This window comes from Rattus norvegicus, chromosome 6, assembly GCF_036323735.1.
Source record: "Rattus norvegicus strain BN/NHsdMcwi chromosome 6, GRCr8, whole genome shotgun sequence".
Classification (NCBI taxonomy): Eukaryota; Metazoa; Chordata; class Mammalia; order Rodentia; family Muridae; genus Rattus; species Rattus norvegicus.
The window spans coordinates 100,161,024-100,186,641 of NC_086024.1; the positions used below are offsets into that span (position 1 = coordinate 100,161,024).

The following is a 25,618-nucleotide window of genomic DNA, read 5'->3' on the forward strand; positions in this document are numbered from 1 at the left end:
GATTTTCGTATTGATCTTGGCTTTTATTTTAAAATACATTTAGCATAGAACTGTCATCAAACAAAACATAAACACAAAGAGATAGAATATTTTCTAATTCTTTTTAAGCTACACACAAAAATTAATAGGATAACAGACCCAAAGTGTGGGACCCTTTTTATAGCTCAATTCACAGAGCACATCTGATGAGGAATCCCCACTTTTTGCAGCTTCCAAGCTCCCTGCGTACCGATTCTTTTCTAAGCACCTCGCTTTAGTCTCCCATTGGCCAAAGGGTTCAAATTTACTTGCTTAAAGTTGATCAGACTCTGTTTGGGTAAAAACTACCAGGCCCCTAAGCTTCCAATCAGAATTATAAAAATATGAGCTCAAATACTTATGTTGTCCACAGTAGGAGCATTTTCCTTCTGAATGACCAAGAGGTTATTGCACTGAAGTCGCTACCTCCACCCCTGACGGCCATTCACATGGAAATCAATTCTCTTCTTTACAAAAAGCTTACCGCGCATGAATGTAAGTTAACCTAGTTGCAATCACACTTCAAAATAGAAAGGCACAGACAGGAAAAGAATAGTTTAATACTACACTCAAATTTTCCACTGTAAAAATAATTAGTTGGGAAAATAACAGAATCTAAGCTACCGATCCTTCACGTCTGGATTTGATAATCTACCTTAGGTTGCTAAAGAGTGGGGTATTAAAAGTTAACAGTGGGAAATCTAATCCTTTTCAAATAATTTAGAAAAATGGCTTGTGCACATAGAAAGGGTGTGCACTGTCTCATCTATAAATTTCAGTTACCTTTTCACTCACTGGAAATATTTACTTGTACTATACAGTCAAGATGATGTACATAGATATATACTGTTCCTATAACTTGCAATGCACAGAAAAATACTTACAAAAATGGAAATACTTATCCATTTAGCTTTCCAATAAATTAGTGAGAAAACTTAGCGACTCCACATTTTGTTCTAAAAAAACAAAAAACAAAAAACCGACTTAAAAGTTATGGGTCGTTTACTTTTAATTCTGTTAGTTTGATATATATTTTTAAAATACTTTCCTGATGATGTGGCTTAAGATAGAATTAGAGTGTCACTTTTACATCACAGTATACATGGTGTCTCTTGATTCAGGAAAAGAAAGGCACAGTTAGCAAGCAATAAAATTCAGTACCTGAATTATTAAATTGGTGACCAAAATGGTTGAGGAAAAAAAAAAGTACATTCAACACAGTGTACAGAACTTTAAGAAAGAAGAAATCCAAAAAAGCAAATTTCCCCCAAAACTTGGTCCATTAAAAATGCCTCTCATGTTCAACGTCATGGATAACAAGAAGGGGGATGGCAGTGTAGGAAGAGGCAGTAAATCAGTGTGTGGTAGCATGTGGATTTCTGTCTGGTAATTACCAATTCAATGAGAAAATGGCTCCCATAGGAAAGAAACATTCAACCTATTTGTTACTAACAACATGCCTGCCTTAATTCCAAAGACCTGGGCACAACTGCATAATGTTACTGATTTTTCAATTCACCCCACTGTTCGTAGGTAAAGAGTTGTACATATAATATATACTAGATACACACTTGCACACTGTGCACCTTAATATATAGTATATAGAACTGCAATTTGTAACAGACCGGAACTCCCCAAACATTTTGTGAACATTCTAAATGGGCGTGTCATTTCTCAGTACTGAGAGAGCTCCGCCCACCTAAAACAGCGTCTGGTATGCAATGACAATGCACTGGCTGCAGAACTTCCTTCTTTAAGATAAATTCTTGCAAAAGCCTCTGATCCAAGTTTTACCTAGAGAATAGCTTTAGATATAGCTGGTAGCCTCCTTTCTTATAATAACCAGTGTTCCTCCATCAAGAGATACCGATAAAGGAAAATATGTAGGGGATCAAAAACGTGATGGAGAAACCAACCGTCCCGTAGGTAATATACCGGTAGGGCAGCTCCACTTCCATGTGCTGCCTTGCTTGGCGAAGGTCATGACACGGAATACCGAAGAGTTTGCAGGCTAGAGGAATGGTGACCTTCTTCATGATATCTCTTACGAACAGTACAAGCAACATCCCTATGACGACCCGTAATATGGCTTTTCCAAACAGAGTTACCGTAAGAGGGGGGATAGCTAAGGGTAACGTGTGCAGAGAAGGGTCTAAGGATATACCCAGGTTATAAGCGGCGTGCGAGCCACAGGCAATCCCAGCACCACTCCCCAGAATCTCAGCCGTGTCTCCTCGGGATGTGCTCCAGGTGTCAAGGGTGAAAGAAAAAATGCCCAAAATCAAGTGAAGCCCGATGATGATGAGCGGGGCATATTTGTAAGTTTGGTTGAAGTTGTCAATCAGGTCCACCAATGGGTAGAAGATAATAAGGATTAAAATGGTATACAAGAATCCAGCAATGACGTCCTAGAAAGAATAAAAGTACAGTTAGTATAATGCTACTTTGGTGTTTAACTTTAAGCCTTACAAACCAACATACTATTGTATGAATGATATTAGAACTTGGGCTGGGGCTGTAGCCTGATGGGTAGAGTGCTTGCCTAGCATGCAGGAAGCCTAGGTTTGATTCCCGAACTGCAAAAATAAGGCATACTGTTGCACACCCATAATCCCAGCAGAGCGGGTGGGATGGGGGGAATAGAGGCAGGAATATCAGAAGTTCCAGGGTTATACAAAACCCTGTCTAAAAAAAAAAAAACAACAAAATAAAATGTTAAAAAATATATTGCAGCGAAACTTATTTTAATGATAAAAAGGATTCTATTAATTAATTAATTAATTAATTAATTAATTAATCTTTTTGAAATAGGGTTTCTCTGTGTAGCTCTGGCCGTCCTGGAACTCATTCTGTAGACCAGAACTCTCAGTTCTGGAACTCGGAGATCCACTTGCCTCTGCCTTGTGAGTGTTGGGATTAAAAGTGTACGCCACCACCGCATGGCCAATAAAAAGGATTTATTCATAATAATAAAAGACTTTTTATTTTTCCACTCTTTCATTAACTACATATATAATGTATGTGAATTTAGTCACGCTCTGAACACTGTTTGCTACTGTGATGTTGACATGCAGAAGAAACATTGTACTTATTACTCAAAGAAATGATGTGTGCTGTCATGAAGTTTATGCTTTGGGGAAAACCCGGAAATAACAATGTTAGCAAGAAAACATAAATATTCCAGTTTTAGGTAAGTGATGTTAGTACTAAAATCGAGTCTCTGTCTTCTTCTTTTTTTTTTTTTCTTCTTCTTCTTCTTTTTTTCTTTTTTTCAGAGCTGGGGACCGAACCCAGGGCCTTGCGCTCACTAGGCAAGCACTCTACCGCTGAGCTAAATCCCCAACCCCGAGTCTCTGTCTCTGTCTTCTAAAGACCTTCTTTTTTAAGAACTGTGAATTGGAGGCCAGTTTAGACCACACAGAAAATTCGAGGCCAGAAGACCACAGCAAGACCCTGTACCAAAAAAGCAGCTTTAAAACAAACAAACAAACAAACAAACAAATGGCTGGAGAGGTAGCTCAGTGGTCCATCAAGAGCCCTTGCAGCTTCCAGAGGACCTGGGTTGGCTTCTCAGCACCTCCGCACATACAAATAATCCCTTACCAAAAAAATGTGTTTTAGAAATTGAATTTTGGTCGGGCAGTGTGGTGGCTCATGCCTTTAGTTCAGCACAGGGGCAGAAGCAGGCAGATCTCTGAATTCAAGGCCAGCCTGGTCTATAGAGTGTGTTCAAGGAGTCAAGGTTATACAGAGAAATCTTGTTTTGAAAAAAAAAAAAAAAAGGACTTTGAAAGCTATGTTTGGTAATGACTGAAAAAACATACAATAACCTTTACTTTTCTGGGGACTAGGAAAGCACATAATAAAAACAAACGTTTGCTCTTTGACTCAGATTGATAAACTGTGTCAAGTGATAATGAAGTATTCCTTATACATTATTCCTAGGACATTACCTTAGTGCTCTTAATGCTAAGGAAGATAACAACTCAGGCAGTGTCGAATCTGAGTGTCTGTGAGGTGTCTGGGATACACTCTATCTATAGCCCATGCTAGTTTCATACTTAACAGTGAAGACACCAGATGTTTTAAAAAAAATTCAAAACACAAGCAATTATTTCAAATACTAAAAGATATGAAAAGTACAAACTGAGGGAATATTATCAGATTCATAATCTGATTCTAGCACTCAGAAGGCAGAGGCAGAAGCCCACAAGTTCAAAACCAGCCTAGGTACATGGTACCTTATGTCAAAAACAAAATATCAAACAAACAATATATTATTGACTAGTAATGATAGCCACAGTCATTGCACAGAATTATTATTTGTAATACTTCAAAGTTGTACCGGGTGTTACTCTGAAAAGGAAAATTGCCAGGCGTGGCCCAGTGAGTCATCTCCATGGGCCTTGTACCTATTCTTGTGTGTGTGTGTGTGTGTGTGTATGTGTGTGTCTGTCCACGTGTACTGCGCTCAGGTAGGAACCCCTTGGGGATCACTAGGTGGCAAAAGACCCCGTGGAACTGGAATTACAGTTGTGAGTGGTTACATGGGTGCTGGGAATTGCTCCGGTGCTCTGTAAGAGGAGAAAGTGCTCTTAACTGATGAGTCATCTATCCAGCCCTACCTTGTAGCTACTTTTAATGAGGCAAATCATATATTCTTTGTGAGCAATTAGTCATTGAACAGACAATCAGGGTTCCCTGGCATTACTATAGGAAAATAATTCCAACTACTTGGGTGGACTAAGTAAGCTAAGGCAGGAGGGCTGATTGTTCAAGGTCAGTTGTAGTTATAGGAGTTCAGCTGCATGGGCCATCTGGCTAAGATGCTGTCTCAAAAAAAAAAAAAAAATCTGGCATATAGGGCAGCCTGGCCACATGTGAGGTCCCTAGGTTTAATCCTTGGCACTGAAATAAATAAAAAGCAAAATAAAGTGAAATTTAATACATGAACAATCAGGCGTGCCCATTCACAAACTGAAAAGCAGTACGTCAGGAATGGAGAGATGGCTCAGCAGTTAAGAGAGAGCACCGTTCTTGCAGAGGACCCAAGTTTGTCTCCCAGCCCATGTAGGTGGCTCACAACCACCCGGAACTCCTGCTCCAGAGATCTGCTGTCTCTGGTCTCTGCAGGCTCCTGCAGTCATGTGCACACACCCTCCCCACACGTACATAAAGAAAAGAAAATAAATGTCAAATAATACTAATGTCAATATTGCTTTTACTCCAAGTGACTCAAGAATACATGCGGTCTATAAAGAGCAAGCTGAATTCAGCAGGAATATCCGATCAGTTGGGTTTTTGTTTTTGAGATAGGGTTTCATTATGCAACCCTCGCTGGTCTGTATACAGTCCCGGATGACCTCAAATGCACAGAGATCTTCCTGTCTCTAATTCTCGAGTCCTGGGATTAAAAGCAAGTGCCTAGCTTTCTCACTTACTTTCTCTCTCTCTCTCTCTCTCTCTCTCTCTCTCTCTCTCTCTCTCTCTCTCTCTCTCTCATCTTTCTTCCAAAAGCAGTGTTTTTGAGATCACATATGCAACAATAAGATTCTTTTTTTTTTTTTTCCGGAGCTGGGGACCGAACCCAGGGCCTTGCGGTTGCTAGGCAAGCGCTCTACCGCTGAGCCAAATCCTCAACCCAACAATAAGATTCTTATTCCTCTTGGAATGATAATAAACTTAGAGATAAAAGTACTATTCCCTCTTCACTAAAAAAAAAAAGTACAAACATGGCTGAAGATATGTTCAGCTGGTGGAGGACTTGCATGTCCAGGACACAAAAATTAAGACTAAAAACAACAGGGCTGGAGAGATGGCTCAGTGGTTAAGAGCACTGACTACTCTTCCAGAAGTCCTGAGTTCTATTCCCAGCAACCACATGGTGGCTCACAACCATCTGTCATGGGATCTGATGCCCTCTTCTGGTGTGTCTGAAGACAGCTACAGTTTACTCATATATATTAAATAAATAAATCCAAAACAAAATATAACTTTAAAAAAACAATCTAGATACCATGTAACCCCAGCACTAGGGAGCAGAGGCAGTATCTCTCAGAGTTTGAGGCTAGCCAGGCCTACACAGTGAGACCTAGAACAAAACAACACTCAAACAACAACGAAACAGTCTAACCATTTGGTAACTTTTTAGAAGTGATACCACTAATTGTGGAGGTGGAAAGGAATCACAAGGCACAGAGTGTGGTAAGTAGCAGAGTTTGGGAATGTTAGTCACACAAGAATGTGTAGTCTGATTATAAAATAGGAAGAGTAGTGAAAACAAGGCCAATATTCCTAAAGCCATGAGATCAGTTCTACAAGTAGAACACTGTCAGAACACAGTCCAAGAATGGAATCATGTGAGAATCCTGAGTGCGTGTGAGAAAACGCCAAGAAAACAATAGCCTTGTGACCTCAGTTTCTTCAGAGCACAGAACTGTTCATGGAATGTGTTCTCGTGCTCCTCCAGGTGGATCAGGTAGGCCTGAACTTACTTCAGCTGTTGCTAGTCATGTGCCTCTACGGAAACCATGATTTTGCCCTGTGATTTTCCTTGTGATTATATACAGCTTGAGCTCCTGAGAATGTTACTTAAGTGTCCCTTCTTAGCCCTCATGGTATAAACTGTCTGATGCTCCGAATAAAGTTAGCTATTACATGAGTGATAGGTAAAAAGGACATTCTGAAGAAGAAGAAGAGGAAGAGGAGGAGGGGGTACGGAGGATGGGGGGGAGGAGGAGGAAGAACAACAACAACTCAGTATGACCCAGAGAAAATTATTAGGATTTCATACATTAGTTCACATTTTGCCATCTGTATTATTTTTTCTTTTTCTTTCCTTCTTTCCTTTCTTTCTTTTTTCTTTTTCTTTTTTTTTTTTGGTTCCTTCATTTCCAAGCTAACAGGCAATAAATATCCCTAGAGCATCTGGGGAGATGCTGACCGCCGAGAGACAAGGCACATTAGATCTAAGGAACCCACAGTCCATTGTGGGATGACAGAAAGGCAAGAAGCAATTCCAGTTTAGGGTAAATGGGGGAAGAGGCACCTGGCCACCCTGGAGAAGGAGAAGGAGAATGTGGGAAAGGTTGTGAGGAAGGGAAGCAGGCATCTCAGAGAGGAGAGAGGCAGCTCACCAGAGGTCACAGCATTCCTGAGGCTTCTGAGCACTCACAGCATTGGAGTTTGGAAAGTGAGATACAAGGCAGAGAAAGACGCCAGCGAGCCATAAATCATTACCCTGATAGTTCTGCTAATGAGGAAGACTCAACTGGATTTTCTCTTTCAGGGTTCGGAGAAATGCTATTTCTTCCCGGTCTATCTAATACTCCACTAATCTCTCTCACCTTGTAAAACTTTTACGTAAATCTTTTAATCTCCCACACTTAGTAAAATTCTTGTACACACAAAGCCCTTCACCCGTGCCTGGAACTTGATGGCCTGGGAGGCTGACCCTTTCCCCTGATTTCTTCATTTTCTTTGAAGCGGTTCTTTGAAGACTAGCCTGTCCAGAAAGGCTGAGACTGCCCCAGCCAATAGGACACCACCTACAACAAAGTCAAAACCGGGGTTGGGGATTTAGCTCAGTGGTAGAGCGCTTGCCTAGCAAGCGCAAGGCCCTGAGTTTGGTCCCCAGCTCCGAAAAAAAAAGAAAAAAAAAACCAAAAAAAAAACAAAAAAACAAAACAAAAACAAACAAAAAAAAAAAACAAAGTCAAAACCAAGTGAGCTTGCTGGCTTGGTTTCAGCACACCTTTTTACAAACAGAACTGCCTCCCCAAACTATTTTTTGCTTTGCTCATGTGTTCCTTTGTACTAACAACAGGTCATACTAATCATTTGACTTGAGATTCTATCTAAAAAAAAAATTTTTTTTTTCGGAGCTGAGGACCGAACCCAGGGCCTTGCGCTTGCTAGGCAAGCGCTCTACCACTGAGCTAAATCCCCAACCCCATCTATCTAAAATTTTCTACCAGTGTCAGGAAAAAAAAATTTTATAGTTTATATTTTTATATTTTATAGGTATGTACACACACACACACACACACACACACACACACGCACGGACACCCTGCTTTCCTTACCAGGATGGAATGCATTCCCATGTAGATTCTACTTAGGCAAACTAGAGAACTCCAACAGGGAATGAGAATCAGCCCATATATAAGAGGATACTAAAGGAGAGAAAAAAAAAATCAAGTTAGACAGATACAAACAAGCAAATAAGAAAGCAAATCACCATGGTATAAAACCCTATCGAGAACTATATGCCTTCTCCTCGCCACTATTTCCCCAGTGCCTAACCAAGGATACACAGCTGACGTTAACAAAACACTTTTACCAAGAACGACTTAGGTTTGTTGTTTTACCAGACGGGGGCTCTCTGTGTATCCCTGGTTGTCTTGCTGTGTAGACCAGGCTGACCTCAAACTCACAAAGATCCACCTGCCTCTGCCTCCTGAGTGCTGAGATGTGCACCACTTCTGAAATTGTCTGCGCCTGCTCGAGTGTGTGCACTCACCATGGGGCCCCACACACTTTAACCAAGGTGCAGGAGCTCTGGAACACCACCCAAATTCAGCCTCTATTAAGGACTCGGACTTCCCTGGGAGGAAAGACTGCCACTCACTCTCTCCCATCCAGGAGTGGCTGCATCTGCAATTCCTCCTTGGAGGAATACTTTGTAGTTTTCTACTTCTGCATTCTCCATTAAACTTCATACGGCAATCCTATTGAGGAAATTTTGGGTGGGAATGGAGCACGGTGATTGCACATGCCTGTAACTTTAGCAACAGAAAGACAGAGGCAGGAGGATCACTATGAGTTTGAGGCCAGACTGGCCTACATGGTGCTTGCAGGACAGCCAGGGCTATATGAGTAGCAGAAACATAAAAAGGGGAAAGGCACAAACAGGCTGCTCTTGGAATCAGTTGATATCAGCTGACAGAGCTGGCTTCTTGTCCTGTGGTTGGAGGGAAGAAAAACAGGACTGACCGGGAGCACGGTTAATGTGGGAAGAGCGTGTTCTGGTGGTGTGTGCCTGGTGGTTTCCAGGTCCTAAGTGAAACTGCACACAGACAGTGGTTGGAGAAGGAGAGTGAGAAGAGTTGAATACTAATATTCAAAGGGCTGAGGCAGGGGGACGGCTGCAGTGAGAAGCCAGCTTGGGCTACATCGTGAGATCCTGTCCTTAAATTAAAAAGAGGGCCGGTAATGAAGTGCGCATGGGTAAGTGCTCTACACTATTTCCATAAAAATATAGCCCAACAAATCATATGGTAGCTAAATGATTTTTTTCTTACGGCGCTACGGATGGATGGAACCCAGGGCTTTCCCATGCCAGGCCTGCCTCAGCCTCCCGATGCTGAGACCATAGGTGTGTGCCACCATCTCTCCCTGTCCTAGATGCTGCTTTTGGTTTCATTCAGCCCAGGCTGGTCTCGAACTCACTGTGTAAGGACCAATAACCTTGAATTTGGTGCCCCTGCCTCTGCTTCCCCAAGCATTGGGATTACAGGCACGAGGCACCAGGTACTTTTACTCTCACAGCTCTGTTAACTTTTTCAGTGTGACCTTGATAACAAGGAAACCCAAGTGAACATTTCCTTCAGTTATTCTACAAAATGGCTCTATTCAGCCCGATATGCTTTCCCCGCTGCTTATCACACATGATCAGAACTGTCTGGTACACTGTGGCGCCTTCCACTCACTAGCATGGGGGGGAGGAGGCACAAAAATAGCTAATAAAATGACTTGCAATTAAACCAATTTCAAAAACTGTCCTTAAAAATAATCTTTCTTTCTTTCTTTCTTTCTTTCTTTTTTTTTTTTTTTTTGGAGACACTAAGGGACTGAACCAATGGCTGAGCGCCAGGGAGCACTCTATCGACAAATTACACTCTGGCCTTTTAAGTACAATTTAATTTGTTCAGAATAATTGTAATATGGGACAAACACAGACAAGCAGAGGGGAAAAAAAATCCATTGTGAATTCCAGTAAGCAGATAGCTTCTCACACAACAGGGCAGTGGTGGCGCATTTCATGACAGATTTTTCTTCCTAACAAAACAAAAGTTGTAGTTTGTGTGGAAAGCACATCAGTATGCGAGAGATCATACATTCTATCCATGTTCATATACATATATACACAATATACATACATACACACATACACAATATACATGCGTATTCAATGACCAGGCAACTCTGGGAGTCTGTACTAAGCACAGAAATGTGGGTAAGGAGTCACATATCAAAACTGACAGAAGGGGGCTGGAGAGGTGGCTCAGTGGTTAAGAGTACTGACTGCTCTTCCAGAGGTCCTGAATACAATTCCCAGCAACCACATGGTGGCTCACAACCATCTGTAATGGGATCCAATGCCCTCTTCTGGTGTGTCTGAGGACAGCTACAGTATACTCATATACATTAAATAAATAATATAAAAAAAAAACTGACAGAAGATGGCTTCCATCACTCAGTGCAGACACAGAGGGGCTTGGCATCTTTGTACAGAGGAACGTTGTCTACCTCCCTCACTAGTCACCTACACACATACACAGACATACTACCTGCCATTTAGAAAATCCATGTCTTTCGAGTCTCAAACGTGAACCACAAAAATCAACTTAAGTCATCATGGAAGAGAGAGAGTTGCAGCAGTGTCAGAGCGTCTCAGAGAACCCATGGTGGAAGAACACCAGCCGTGTGTGTGCTGCTCGGCCAGGATCGTCCCTCCTTCCACACAAATGCTGCCTTTTCTTTCTTCCAGAAACAGGCTTCTTTCTGGGTTCTCCAGTCCAGTCATCAGATGACAACTTCTGAATTTGCTTCTTCTGGAGTGCGGGAGACTCACTTATCCATCCTCACCCCGCCTATCTGACTCGGAGAAGAGTCAGAGGCAAGGTGGGGGTTTACAGGGTTGTAAGCTAGGTTGATTTGTTTCTTCAGCCGTGGGGCCCTGGGGTGGCCACATAATATCCTTCTATTTCAGGTTCCTCCTGTCTAAAAGGAGGTAATTAGTGTTTAGGACAGTACCAAGCCTACAGTGTAAAAACATCATCTGCTTGGGAAGCCGAGGCGGGAAGATGGGTAGTCAAAGTAAGGGTGGTCCACACAGTAAAAGGAGGTCACTCACAGGTACCTCAGTGGAGAGCCTGGCTGAGTCTACAGCATTGTGTATGAATTAAAAGAGTGTAATGACACGTTTCAGCCATGGTGCCCCAAAGAAGTAACCTATGGAACAAGTCTGTACGTTATAAATAGGAAGAGGTTTACATGGGAGAGCTAGCTCATGCCACTGTGGAGGCTCACAAGAGCCAAATTCTCAGGCTGAAGGTCCATGGAAGGATGTAGGTGTCGCTCAAGTCTGAAGGAATTTGCTGGCAAAATTCTCTCTCCTATGGCAAGCTTGTCTACCTGTGTTCAGTACATGGACAGGTGAAGAGAATTGACTCCCACCTAGTTGTCCTCTGATTCAGACAGACAGATAGACAGACACACACACACCCAAATAAATAAATAAATTTTTTAAAGTGATGAACCGACTTTTGAACGGCCAGTTGTATCTGAGTTCAAGGCCTGATCCATACATCAGGGCTACTCAGAAAAACCAGTCTCAAAAAATAAAGTTTTGTTTTTTTTTTTAAAGAAATTTACTATTCCAAACTCAAACTGCTTTTTTCTCACCTTTTTGTTCTTTTCATTTGACTTGTCTATGTAAGAAATGTCTTTTTTCCACTCAAGGGTAGCTTCTTCAAGGGCTAATACTCACTAATGGTAGGCATTTGGCAGCTTAACAAAATGACGTGAAACTAAGTCTTAGCCACCTTGTAAAACATTTGCTTACACAAATGGTGATGGCCTAGGGGCAGCTGGACCCTTTCTCCTTTTCTTTACTGCCTTTTACACAGTCTTTTAAAACTAGTCTTTATAAAGACTGTGGGGTCAGAGCCCAGCCAATAGGGAAACAACATCTCCACCTGCCTTGAAATAAAAGCCAAATAAGCTGGGATAGATGGGGCAAGCCCTGAATTAATCCCAGCACTGGGCAGAGCTGGGCTCTGAGTTTAGAACAGCTGTGAGTTCCAGGCCTGACAGAGCTACATATTAAGACATTGTTTCAAAGAAACCAAAAGGGAACAAAACCAAGCGAACTTTCTGCCTCCTACTTTCCTTTTGTTTGTGTGATTCTTTGGGTGATACTGAAAATATTTGTTTCCAGCACCTAGAAATTAAACATAATTCTTTAGCTGGGCATGGTAGAACTCTTTAATCCCAGTATTTGGGAGGCAGAGGCAGGTGGATCTCTGAGTTCAAATCCAGCCTGGTCTACTATAAAGTTCCAGGACACCCAGGGCTAAACAGAGAAATGCTGCCTTAAAAAACCGTGTGTGTGTGTGTGTGTGTGTGTGTGTGTGTGTGTGTGTGTGTGTGTGTGAGAGAGAGAGATCTGCTTTAGTAAAAATTTACTGGAAATAAAGATATTAATTTTACTAAAAAAAAAAAGCTGCATATGGTCACCTAGCAAAAATAACGTGAACACAATATTAAGCAAAACAATAAGCATGACATATGATGTGGTCTTAATTCTATCAGATACAAAATAGTGAACCTGATATACAATAGAGTCCCAATCATTTCCAAATGATAAAAAGACACACATTTCTTACCATTCCTTAGCCTCTGAAAAGTCTGGTTTTTTTTTTGGTTGTTTTTTTTTTTTTTTTTGTTTTTTTTTCAGTGCTTGTGCTGAATTTACCGATGCTTAGGGCTTCTCCAGAACAAGAGCTCTCTTACTTTCACTTCTGGCTTTGTCTAAGGCATAGTCTTTTTAAGGTATTGTCTCATCTTACTGTGTTGGGCAGACCTATACTGTGGCCCTAGAAGCACGGACACTATTCATCTGACCATCAATATTTGAGTCTAGTGTGGACACTTGGCCCTGACCAGGCAGACTGTCTGGAGACAGTCTCTACTGTCTGAATCTGTAGAGAATGCAGAGCCGGATGAGGAGAGCACACGCATGCCCAGGCACAGGAGAGAGGGCTGTACAGAGGCATACCGTGTGCTTTGAGGCAGTCTTGTTCCACAGCCTGGCCCCAAACCCCCAGTACTTCCTTGCACTTGGTTTCTACAAAATGTTCCAGATGTTCTGCAAATCAACTTCCTCTTTTTTCTTAACCCAGTCAAGATGCAATTTTTGAGAACCCTGCATGCACACCCTGAGTTCCATACATCTCAGATGCCCTGTCCTTCCTTCCTTCTCTCTGCCGCTTTTCTCCCCCCACCCTGACCCTCAAATGGGACTCCCTTATGCCTAGCACCAAATTCAAAGATCAGTCCGTTTCTGCCTCTTGAGTGCTAGGTTTAAAGAAGCACATGCCTACCTCACCTTAGATATTCCTAAGATATCTTCTTTTTCAAAAGACTTATTTGTATATGTGAGAGACAGCATCTGTCTGTGTGGGTGAGTGTGCCTATATGGGTACATCGAGAGCAGAAGGGGGTGTCACTATTCTCTGCCTATTCTTTGAGGCAGGATCTCTACCTGAACCTGGGGCCTGTGTTTTTCTCAGTGAAAGTGGAAGCCAGCAACCTTTAGCAATCCAGCCCCTGCTCCCTCCAGGGGTTTGGGGTTACAGGTATGCTCAGGTCACCCAGCCTATGTGAGTGCTAGGATCCCAACTGGGGTCCTCACGATAATGCTGCAAGTGCTCTTAAATGCTGAACCATCTCCGCAAGTCCCAAGATATATGCTTGTGTCCCCCCACCCCCGTATTTCCATTCCTTAAATATTGATGGGTGTGTCTACGTTTCTCGTTGCACGTATGTGTGCCTGTGCATCTACATGTGGAGGCCAGAGGAAAACCTGGCATGTTGTTCTTCAAGAGAACCACTACATTTTGCTGAGGTAGATCTTACACTGGCCTGTCACTCACCAAAGGAACTACAGGCTGGCCAGGGAGTCCCAGGGATCTCTGTGCCTGTCTTCCCAGTGCTGGGATCACAGCTTGCACCATCGTGCCTGGCATGGAGTTTGTTTTTTAAGATTTACTTTTAATTCTATGTTAGTTCTATGTGAGAGTAGATGCGCGTGAGTACTGGTACTCTTGAGAGGCAGGAGAGGGTGGCACCAGATCCCCAAGAACTGGAATTACAGGGGTTGTGTACTACCCGCTGCAGGAAATTGGGTCCTCTGCAAGAGCAGTATGGATGCTTGATTGCTGGGCCATTTTTCAAGCCTCTGCGCCTGGCTTTGACATAAATGTTGGAGAGATGGCTCAGCCCTGATGTATGTCTTTGTCCTGACACTGGTTAATCATGAAAACTTGGAAGTATCAATTTAGGATATGTTCATATGTTTCTTTTTTGTTTTCCTATAATTATTTAAATAAGACCAGATACAAATATTTGGTACTTATATATAAAGGCACTTTTTTTTATGGTAAAGAGGGTGTTTGTTTTTGATTGTTTTGTTTTTAAGGTAGGCACTCATGTTGCCATTCTGGGGCTGGAAGGATGGCTCAGTGGTTAGGAGCACTGATTGTTTTTCCAGAGATCCTGAGTTCAATTCCCAGCGACCTCATGATGGTTCACAACCCTCTGTAATGGGGTCTGATGCCCTCTTCTGGTGTGTATGAAGATAGCTACAATGTACTCACATAAAATAAAAAAAATTTTTAAAAAGTTGATATCTTAAGAGGTATTTTGCTGGGGCTGGAGAGATGGCTCAGTGGTTAAGAGCACTGACTGCTCTTCCAGAGGTCCTGAGTTCAATTCCCAGCAACCACATGGTGGCTCACAACCATCTGTAATGAGATCTAATGCCCTCTTCTGGTGTGTCTGAACACAGCTACAGTGTACTTGTATAAATAAAATAAATAAATCTTAAAAAAAAAAAGAGAGAGGTATTTTCCTGGACCTGAAATTCTCATTGTGTGTCCTCTTTGAGGACAATATTTCATTTTCACGATTCCACTTGGCAGTTATGTGCTGGCACCAGTCTGTATTCATTGAGAGAACTGCCTCCCTCATCACTTCAGGTGGTTGCTTTAAGGATATCAAAGGTACCAGCTCCTGGATGACCCCGCACACTCAATACAAGATGCTTCTAATATATACATATATATGTGTGCATGTGTGTATGTATATGTACATATTTTGCCCCTTCACAAATTATACTTCCCAAACTGGAAATTTGGACATACTCTTTCTCCCTCCTTAATGACAGATCCAATGATCATCAAGACTTGTCAATTCTACCTTTGAAAACTAGGAAATTTGCTAGGTTTGGTGGTAGTGTATGTCTTTAATTCCAGCAAAGGCAGAGCAGGCAGGACTCTGAAAGAGACCAGTTTGTGACAATGAGACCTTGCCTCAAAAGTAAACAAATCTATCAAATTCAAGATAAGCTTAGTGCGGCCTGGTGGTGGTGGCACATGCCTTTCACCCCAGCACTCAGCAGGCAGAGGCAGGTGCATTCCAGGACAGCTAGGGCTGCACAGAGAAACCCTGTTCAAAATATAAATTAAAAATGTAGCACCGGGGGAAAGTCTATTATGCTTCATGAACCACACAGTCCAAGTTGTTGAAGCTGTGTACTTTCACAGCTACCAGCAGCACAAATAGAAACAAAAAAGCAACACTAGACACAATGGATAAGATCAGTTTCTCAACTTTTAACTACAGATGAAATTTTGAGGTTCACATAATTTTCCTGCCATAAAACATTCTTTTGGCTCTTTCTCAATTCTTTAAATATGTAAAATCCACCCATACTTCATAGGCCATTAAAAAAAAAAAAAAAACAGACAGCAAACTGGGGTATAGTACGAAATCCATGCTCAGCACAGGAGGCCCTGGGCTCAGTCTCTGATGCCACTCAACACCAAAATGCAACAGGACAACGCCAGGTTGCGGGCCACTGTTTGCTGGGGAGAGCTAACAGGGAGACAGATTCCTATTGCCTCTCCCTTGAGCTGGCAAAAGCATCTTCTCTGTGAACTGCTCTCCCTGTCCCCAGTGATCTAGAACTTTCCCTGGGCTACAGACAGAAGACATCCCAGAATATCCATCTACTACCCTCAGCAGAACAATATCTGTTTTCTCACATTCACATGTGCTATGCGGCACAGATTATGAGAAATTGACAAGTTTTTATTTGTTGAGACAAGTGTCATCTTGATTAAAGCTCTTTATTCAATGGGAGAATAAAAATATATAATTGCAATGAAAGAAATACAACCACCACTATTCCCAGTTGATGAGATTTCCTGTAGAAGGAAGGTGTGGGAATTACTGTACCAATTATTAAATTAACAGGAACTTTAACAAGGATTTCTTGGGTCAGCTCAATAATAGAGCTCACAGGATTTCAAGGCAATTAAAGAGTTGACTTTAAAATGTATACTGAGAGTTAGGTATGGAAGCACAGACTTGTAATCCCAACTACATGGGAGGGTGAGACAGAAGGATTTCCAAGTTGGAGTCTAGCCAGCTACAGAGTGAGTTCAAGGCTAATCTGGGAAACTTAGAAGACCCTGTCTCAAAATGAAAAATGGTTAGACTTAAACACACACACACACACACACACACACACACACACACACACACAGACACACACACACACACCACTAAATGGAAGCAGCCAAAAGCCTAGGTTTCAACAATCAGTATCATGGAAGAAACAAAATAAGCTAAAAGCAAAGATTCAAATTAGCCATCACAGGGTTGGGGATTTAGCTCAGTGGTAGAGCGCTTGCCTAGCAAGCGCAAGGCCCTGGGTTCGGTCCCCAGCTCCAAAAAAAAGAAAAGAAAAAAAAATTAGCCATCACAACCTTAACTTTACCTGAATAGGCAGTTGGTCTAAAACAGTGACAGGAAGGACAAGTACAGGACCGACACAGAGTAGATGAGTGCACTAGTGATACAGACTGGAACCCAGTCAGAGCCACATACACAAGGAACCTGATGCACAATAGATGTGGCATTACATTAAAAATAAATAAGATGAACTACTCAAAATTGATAAAAGGGCAGCTAATTATCTATGTGGAAGAAATTATACCAGATTCATTTCTCAAATAAAAATAAAACTAATGAAAGGTGAATGCTTCCATTCATAGCTACACATTCTCTTTGCAATTACACAGCTTAATTCCTAGAACCAATAATAAAAATGATGATTTTAGTTTTTTATATTTTATTATGTTTATTTGGGGTGGGGGGCAGTGCCACGAGCATCAAAAAAGTGGGGCTGGAGAGATGGCTCAGCAATTAAGTGAATTTGCTGCTCTAGCAGAGGACCAGAGTTTGGACCCTGTACCTACATCACAGGGTTCGAATAAATGTACTCCAGGGAATCTGATGCTTCTTTCTGATTACCAATGGACACTTGAGTACATATTGTACACACATGTACACATACATACTAACATGCATAAACAAATAAAATAAATCATTTTAAGAAATAAAAGTCTACCAACCCAAGCATACTGACACATATGCACCTGTAATCATAGCACTTGGGAAGCTAATAGAAAAAGATTATAGGTTTAGGAGTGGCCTCCTCTATACTGAATTCCAAGCCAGCTAGGCTACACAATCAGCAATACACAATCAATCAATTAATCAGTAAACAAACAAAAACTCAAATGGCTACCAACTGATGGAAGAAAATACATAAAGGTAACATTACATGCATGTCTCATCCTCCCATGGAGTTGGGATTACAAATCTGTGCTTTCATACCAACTCACAGTATACATTTTAAAGAAACACTATTCATCAATAAAAATGGCCCAAGTCCTCGGTACATACTACAATATGATCTTTAATAAGTTGCTGGGGAGGTAAACTGTAAAAAAAAAAAAAAAAAAAAAAAAAAAAAAAAAAAAAAAAAGTATGCCCATGTATGAAGCTGTTAAAAAAAAAAAAATCAGGGCTGGAGAGATGCTCAGTGGTTAAGAGCACTGATTGCTCTTCCAGAGGTCCTGAGTTCAATTCCCACAATTCCCAGCAACCACATGGTGGCTCACAACCATCTGAAATGGGATCTGATGCCCTCTTCTGGTGTGTCTGAAGGTAGATACAGTATATATATATATATATATATATATATATATATATATATATATATATAATCTTTAAAAAAAATCTTTAAAATGCTAAGTAAGGGGTTGGGGATTTAGCTCAGTGGTAGAGCACTTTACTTGCCTAGCAAGCGCAAGGCCCTGGGTTCAGTCCCCAGCTCCGGAAAAAAAAAGAAAAAAAAAAAGCTAAGTAAATGCCAGGTGGGGTTGGCACATGCCTTTAATACCAGCACTTGGAAGACAGGGGAGTTCCAGACCAGTCTGGTCTACAGAGTGAAGAGTTCCAGAACAGCCAGGGCTACACAGAGAAACTCTGTTTCAAAAAACCAAAAGAAGAAAAAGAGCTAAGTAAAAATCCTGTTAAACTGGCTTTATAGTGCAGGTTCCTCCAGGATGGAATGTTCACAATAGGAAAATCTATATAAATAGAGTGGGTTGATGGTTGCCTAGAGATCTATCTGTTTAAGACCAGATGATTTCTATTGCCCTGCCTAGCTGCAATCTCAAAACCTGTATGGTTTGCCAATGTTGAATTGAATACAGTAGGTTGTGTATAATTCCTAGTTGAAACCAGCCTGAACTACAAAGTGAGTTCCAGGCTACAGTGAGATCCTGCCTAAAAACAGAACAAAAACTAGAATATTAGTTTAGCCTGATTATTCAAGCGGCCTTGAAATGTTAAAATATTGATAGCTACACCCCATAAACAATTCAGCAGAACTATTTTCAGACTTCCTGTTAGCATGTGTCCTGAATTACTGAAGAGCAGAACCAACTCATTCCCTCTCTCTCTCCTTTCCCCAGTCCCCCATGGCAGTATTAGCAGCAGCCCATCAGGAACCAGGCAGTAGAAAGTCCCCTATCAGTAAGACAAACAGCAGCATACACACACAGTATACAGCATGCAGAACACACGGACAACCTCACTTTCTGAATTTGTTAGAGCAGATGGGAATTTTTAGATAGGTCCCCCCACCCACCACGCTCCCAAACAGTCAGCACTGCTTTTGCAATCCAAATGTGACCATGTATCACCAGGGGTTAAATAGGAAAGAACTTTCTATGTTAGTCTCCCCTCCTAATTCCATCATTCTTTCTGGGTGCATGCCTGATTTCTGTAACTCTAAAAGAGATGAACTGCACAGTAGAGGGGGGCTGGAATGATACAGGCAAGATTTACCCATAGTGAAACTCAGCGTGGATTAAGTAAGTCTAGAAGGGAGTTTTACAACACAGTTGGCATTTCACAATCTTATGCAATGAAAGGGAGTTAGAAAGAGACAATGAGTCTCCCTAGATTCTCCAAAACTATGCACTTTATTCTTAAGAGACTGGTCCGAAAGACTAACAAGTCATACAATTTAAGATAGATAAAAGCAAGACCAGTAGACAAATATATTTTGCTTCTGCGTGAAAGATAATTAAATTGTAAACTCAAGTATCACTTGCAAACAAACCCGAGAAAGCTTAAATTAGGGAAAGCAAAAGCAGGAAAATTAAAAAATGACTACCATTAAAAATTCTTGATGGAAGGAGTAAGAGGGAAGTAAAAAACAGAAACAAAAACCAACAAAACAAACAAAACTCTTGGTCAAATTACCCCTGATGTCATATGCCATTATAGCCAATCCAGCTTTTCCGAAGGCAAAGCCGTGCATGGTTACAATTACGGCCATAGTAACAGTGTAGCAACTAACAACTAGTTATCCAGTCCAGAGAGAGAAGTGCAGTCAAGTGTCTCAGTAGTTCTGCGATCAATCCTTTACTGACGAGCTTCCAGAGACTCCGCTCCTTCACCTTTTGTCATAACTGTCATCTCTTCAGTGCTTGGAATATGCCCATGTCGGGATTACACTACTGTTTGAAAACACTGTCTAGTTTTACATCGTAAACATCAAGTATACAATGAAACCGGGTCTCAGTTACCAAGTGTTTCATTTTAAGGAAACCACATGACCACTGTGCATCAGACGAACTAAGTTTAAAAACTCAGTCCAAGCTCAAGGGTTAAAGGCAGGGAAAGTGTTTCCTTAGGGCTTGGGGGTGGGGTGGGGGTGGGGGTTGTCTAAGAAACTACACTTAACTGTATTGAAATACAGTTTAGTAGTTAATTATCCTTCATTGATTTTCTAGAACTCTGACAGGGCCTGTCTTTGGTACTATGAGAACCTATGGGTATTTTGGACTGGAAGAGCCAAATTTTTAAAAAAGGGGGAAAAAAAGTTCAGAAAGCACTGGAAACTCGTCCGTGCAGCTGAGTGAGGGGCGCAGCGTACCTGCCAGCGGCCATAGGTGAGCAGGATCATGGCGATGGGGATGGCGGTGCCGGACATGGCATGCGTGGAAGGCATGCTGTATTCCGAATTGTAGAAGATCTCCAGCTTGATGACCGGCGGCGAGGCCGGCCGCGGCCAACGGATGATGTCCTTGGTGCACTGGCCCAGGTACATGACCAGCACCCAGATGATCACCAGCCTCCGGCCCACAAAGGGGTCCAGATTCCAGATCCAGAAGGGGAAGAAGATGATGTAGAAGAGCTCGTTGCCCAGTTCGGTGCCGAAGCAGAACAGGTAGTAGAGCGGCAAGTTGCTCACTTTGGCCAGCTCGCCCTCCTCGCCCGTCAACGAGTTGCGCCGCAGCGAGCCCGCGCGGCGGGGCCCGGTCGGGCCCGGCTCGGCCGCCAGCCCGTTTCGCACGCCGTTCGGTGCACCGCAGCAGTCGGGCTTGGCCGGGCTGCCGTCAGCGCCCGACTGCCGTGGCCGTCGCCGGGGGTCTCCCGGGGCTCCGCGAACCTCGGTCTCTGCATCCTCGCCCGCCGCCGGGCTGCCGAGCGGCACCTCCACCCCACACAGACGCTGGAAGCTCGCCACCCGCTGCGGCTCCTGCAGACGGATGGCTAGCAGAGCCAGTCGCTGCCCCAGGGACATGGTCGCGGGCCACTCGGGAATTGATCCGGCCACGCGCTCCCCGCCAGCCACAGCCGCCACGGTGCCTAGCTCGACTCGCTCGAGGCTGCCGGCGACCGCGCCAACAGGCCGCAGCGGCCGCCGCGCGCGCCCTGCGCTCCGCGCGCCCCTCCCCTGGCGCGCTCCCCGCCCCGCGCGCTCACGGAGGCCCGCGCCGCGCGCGCAGCCCGGAGCTGTTCCCCGAAGCCCCGCCTTCCGGTGCCCCAGGCTGCTGTGTGCGGAACCTGTGGTCCTAGGCAGAGCTGATGACCCAGGAGCCGCGCGCAGGTTTTATTAGCCTGGAATCAACTGGGGCGTGATGAATGGAGGCGAAGTAACCGCCGTGAAACCGGAATCGTCCGACTCACGCCATTAATTAGCAACTAATTTCAGAGCTGTCTCGGATGGTTGATGTCCGGAAAGCCACGTGCCAATTGACCAGCGGTGGCAAGATTAGAAAGATTTAGATAATCCAGGGCAGAGCCTGGGTATGTGATCGCTGACACAGCTGTGGTCTGCAAGAGAAAAGCCAGTCGCCTACAAAGTCAAACCAGGCTGTCACTCATCACGTACGTTATCTTTAGCGAACTGAAGTGTAAACTTTCCTAATAAATTCTAGCACCTAGCAAGATCGCTCAGCACATAATTAGTGGGAGAACGCAGGGTGGAGAATTCTGCGGGTATTTTTTTGTTTGTTTTGTTTTCTTCCGGGTTTTGTTTTTTGTTTGTTTTTGAACCAGGGTATGTCATTTAGCCTAGATTGGCCTCAGCCTTGCTGTGTAGTTAAGTGTAGTTAAGGCTGGCCCTGAACTGTTGATCCTTCTGGTGCAACCTCCCAAGACACGGGTTACTGCGGCACCGTGCCAGGTTTGAAGTCTGAATCTGATAGGCTGATCTAGACTCTTTACATCACTGTCTTGCAAGTCACAAACTTGACTTTAACTTCTAGATGGAACCGATTTTATTAAAAGATTTCAAAGTTTTAATTTCGGGAAGTTATTTCAGGCAAGGCAAGCGAATGTCTATAATTAAAGGCTGAACTACTTCCAAGAAAGAAGCTGGAAAATGCTCCATGCTGGTAAGTCATTAGAAATATGTTCATTTCCCGAGAAAGACTGCTCCCGACTCCTTCCACTTCACTTGCTGCAGTCATAAAGAGAATTGCCTCTACTCTTTGGCCCTCAAATTGCGAGGTTGGAAAGGTTGACAAGGCACAGGTTAATCGCAGGACTTGGAGGCTGACAGGTGAAGATTTGGAGTTTGAGGTCCGCTGGGGCTGCATAACAAGATACTGTATCAAAATAAGTAAAAGCATGTACAGCCCTGTAAAAGCCTGAGGAAAGGAATACTGGGCCTGAAGAATGGTATACAAAGTAACCATGGTTTGCTATGGGTGTCACTACTTATCCAGCAAGAAGGAAGCCCCAAGAGTTTAATCCCAGAAGAACATACACAGAGTAGTGTGATTAGTTGATGTTTCTGAATAATCTAGACCGTTATTATAAACTTTAGAATTTGGTGAAAGTAATCTATAATAAAACACACTGTGCCGGCCAGGAAATTGCTAGTTCCTACTGGCTCTGATTTCCAAGTACTGAGCTAACAGGTGTTTACTATAACTGGGCCTTTTGTTTGTCTTGAAACCCCAGAGGACCAAAATGTAGGGTCACAGGATGAACCATCACAATTAATTTTTTGTATGTCCCCTAACCCCTAGGGTCTAATTATGTGGCCTGGATGTCCTGGAATTTAGCTGTGTAAACCAGGCTGATTTCAGACTTGTAGCATCTTCTTGCCTCTGCCTCAGGGACACTACCCTCCATTTCTATATTCTTAGCACCCAACACAAATATCGAATAATTGAAGGAATAAAAGTGAATGCATGAATTAAAAAAAAAACCCATGCCTACAAACTGGGTATGATTTTCCCTGCCTAGAGTCCCAGCACTTGGGAGGCAGGAGGGTCAAAGTATTTTCAAACAATAAAATGTGGGAAAGTGGTCGTTTCTAAGGTACTCTTCCTTGCAGAAGTGGAGTAGAAACAGTTTGGGTTTTGTGGCACAGACCTTTAGCAGGGAGTGTCTCTGTTTTTTGTTTTTTGTTTTTGTTTTTTTTTTTCTTTTCTTTTTTTCGGAGCTGGGGACCGAACCCAGGGCCTTGCGCTTGTTAGGCAAGCGCTCTCCCACTGAGCTAAATCCCCAACCCCTAGTGTCTCTGTTTTTGATTAGTCCTTTTTTGTTTTTGTTTTGAGCCTAGTCCAAGGCCTTGTCTAAAATAAAGATCTTCTGTAACTTTTATTTAACTTCGTGCTTGTATATTCCTTTTTTCTGTCTCTCAAATCCAGTTCTCCTCCAAATTCTGTCTGAATTTCTGTCACAAATCCTACTCCTTCTCTAGCAGGAACAAGCACTTTTTGTTATTACTCTCCTGACCCTGTGTCTTCCACCACCTCCATGACAGCCTTTAAACAAAGGCAGCTTTTGTAATAAGGTCTTGTATACATTGTAAAAACTCTGTGCCCTGTAGCCTCTGGAAGGAAAAGAAAAACACTTCTAGAAATCTGGTGAAATTTAAACAGAAATTGGAAATGGCTGTGCATTTAGAAGAAATTTAACTCCGTAACTGCACATTCTTTTTTTTTTTTTTTTCTTTTTCTTTTTCTTTTTTTTGGAGCTGGGGACCGAACCCAGGCTTTGCACTCGCTAGGCAAGCGCTCTACCACTGAGCTAAATCCCCAACCCCGTAACTGCACATTCTGATGGTTGATAAGAGGGTTCAGAGCAGCAAGGGTCTGCCGGGGAACTAAACCTGAGTTCAGTCTCAGGGAGAAGAGAACTGACTTCTGTAGAACTAACCTCCAGCCTACACATAAAGATTAAATATTACTTAAATATTTTTCATTGACAATCTTTAAATTGTTGTGGTCTACAGACTGGTAGTGAGGCTTTAAAACAGCTCAACGAGTTCACCCGAGGGAGGAGTAATGTGAAATCTCATTGTAAAGAGACCTAAAAGTTCTGCTAAGGAATCTTACTTCGTTTGTTTGTTAGAAACAGGGTTTCTCAATGTAGCCCTGGCTGCCCTGGAACTCACCATGTAGTAGAGCAGGCTGGACTAGAACCCACCTGCCTCTGCCTCTCAAGTACTGGGATTAAAGGCATGTGCTACCACAGTGGGCTAAAGAACTGTACTTAATTTCTAGGTGTTGAAAACAAATATTCTTGATCACACACACACACACACACACACACCCCTGTCTGGCCTGGAACTCACTATGTAGCTGCTCTAAACTCAGAGATAGCCCAACTCTCCTGAACGCTGGGCTTAAGGGCTTGCTCCAACACACACAGTTTCAACACAGCTACACTTGGCTTTGTTGTTGTTGTTTTGGTTTTTTTGTTTATTTTTTTATTTCAAGGCAGGTGGTGATGTTGTTTCCCCATTGGCTGGGGTCTGAATTCACAGTCTTTCAAGACTGGCTAGTTTTAAAAGAATCTGAGTAAAGGAAGTAAACAAAAAGGTGAAGGGTCCAGCTGCCTGAGGCTATCACCCTTCTCGTACACAATTGTTTTACTAGGTGGGGGAGAGTAAAAGGTTCTTGAGACCTTTTAATTGGCAATCTTTTGATTAAAAAAAAATGCTGAGAATGAAAAGGGTGTTGGTTACAGGTGGCTGTGAGCAGCCCTTTGAGTGCTGGGAATGAACCTCAGGTTCTCAGCTAGAACTGTTTTCACTCTTCCACCCTTGAGCCGTCTCTCCAGCCTATTTTGGTTGTTTATTCTGGTGTGGGGCACTCAGGCTATCATGCCCGTGAGAAAGTCAGGATAACTTTGTGGAGTCTGTTCTCTTCCACGTTATGTGGATCCTGAGGATTATGAACTCAGTTTCTTAGGCTGGCATCCTAGGACTGCAGGAGCCCTTACTGGCTAAGCCACTTCACCAGCGCCATTGAAACAATAGAAAGTGGTAGAGATGGAACGGGACCTTGTCTGCTAGGTATTGGTAGGGTCTTCTTTGCCTTTTCACTCCTGCTGGACGCTCAGAACAAAGTTCTAGGCAGGGCTGTAAGGTCAAAGCACTCATAAGACATAACACTATAGCTAAAAGCCTTTCCTTGGAATAAATCTGAGCTCTGCATTTTCCCCCCATCTCATCTCGAAGTGCTGACTTCTAACTCAGACCTAGCACATGCCAAGGCAGTGTTCTACTAGTGTAATAAGTCTCCAAGCCCCTGACAGGCATTCATTAACTATGAACTTCGGAAGCCTCCATTAAGAGAGAGATCAAATTCACATATGCAAATGAATAAGTACTTCCTCAAAGGAGAAATTGAACCCCTGAAAGTTTTTTGGACTATTGGTCTATGACGACCCTGGCACAAGTGACCCTAGGTTAGAGGCACCATTCTGACTTTTAAATCCAGAGCATAGGCCCCAACACCTGTCAAACTGGGAACAAAGACCTCTCTGTATAGCCTTGGCTGACCTGGAACTCCGTCTGTAGACCAGGCTGGCCTCTGCCTCTCTAGTGCTGGGATTAAAGGTATTTGATACCACCTTCTGG

The 25,618-nt window shown here is 42.9% G+C and overlaps 1 protein-coding gene across 1 annotated transcript; it reads right to left on the reverse strand.

The window, feature by feature from the left end:
* Positions 1-21,191, reverse strand: Sgpp1 (sphingosine-1-phosphate phosphatase 1). Its single transcript, NM_030874.2, has 3 exons — positions 20,387-21,191; positions 8,103-8,192; positions 1-2,426 (listed from the first exon to the last, which is right to left on the reverse strand). The coding sequence occupies exons 1-3, from the start codon at positions 21,035-21,037 to the stop codon at positions 1,875-1,877; spliced, it is 1,293 nt and encodes a 430-aa protein (NP_110501.2). The 5' UTR covers positions 21,038-21,191; the 3' UTR covers positions 1-1,874.
* Between the last annotated feature and the right edge of the window lie 4,427 nt (positions 21,192-25,618).

Excerpts from the sequence above, each read along its gene's own strand:
- Sgpp1 (NM_030874.2), bottom strand. The coding sequence starts at position 21,037 with ATGTCCCTGGGGCAGCGACTGGCTCTGCTAGCCATCCGTCTGCAGGAG. Across the intron at positions 8,193-20,386 it reads TCACCTATGGCCGCTGGCAG|TATCCTCTTATATATGGGCT; the intron begins GTACGCTGCGCC and ends TCTCTCCTTTAG. Across the intron at positions 2,427-8,102 it reads TGGGAATGCATTCCATCCTG|GACGTCATTGCTGGATTCTT; the intron begins GTAAGGAAAGCA and ends TATTCTTTCTAG.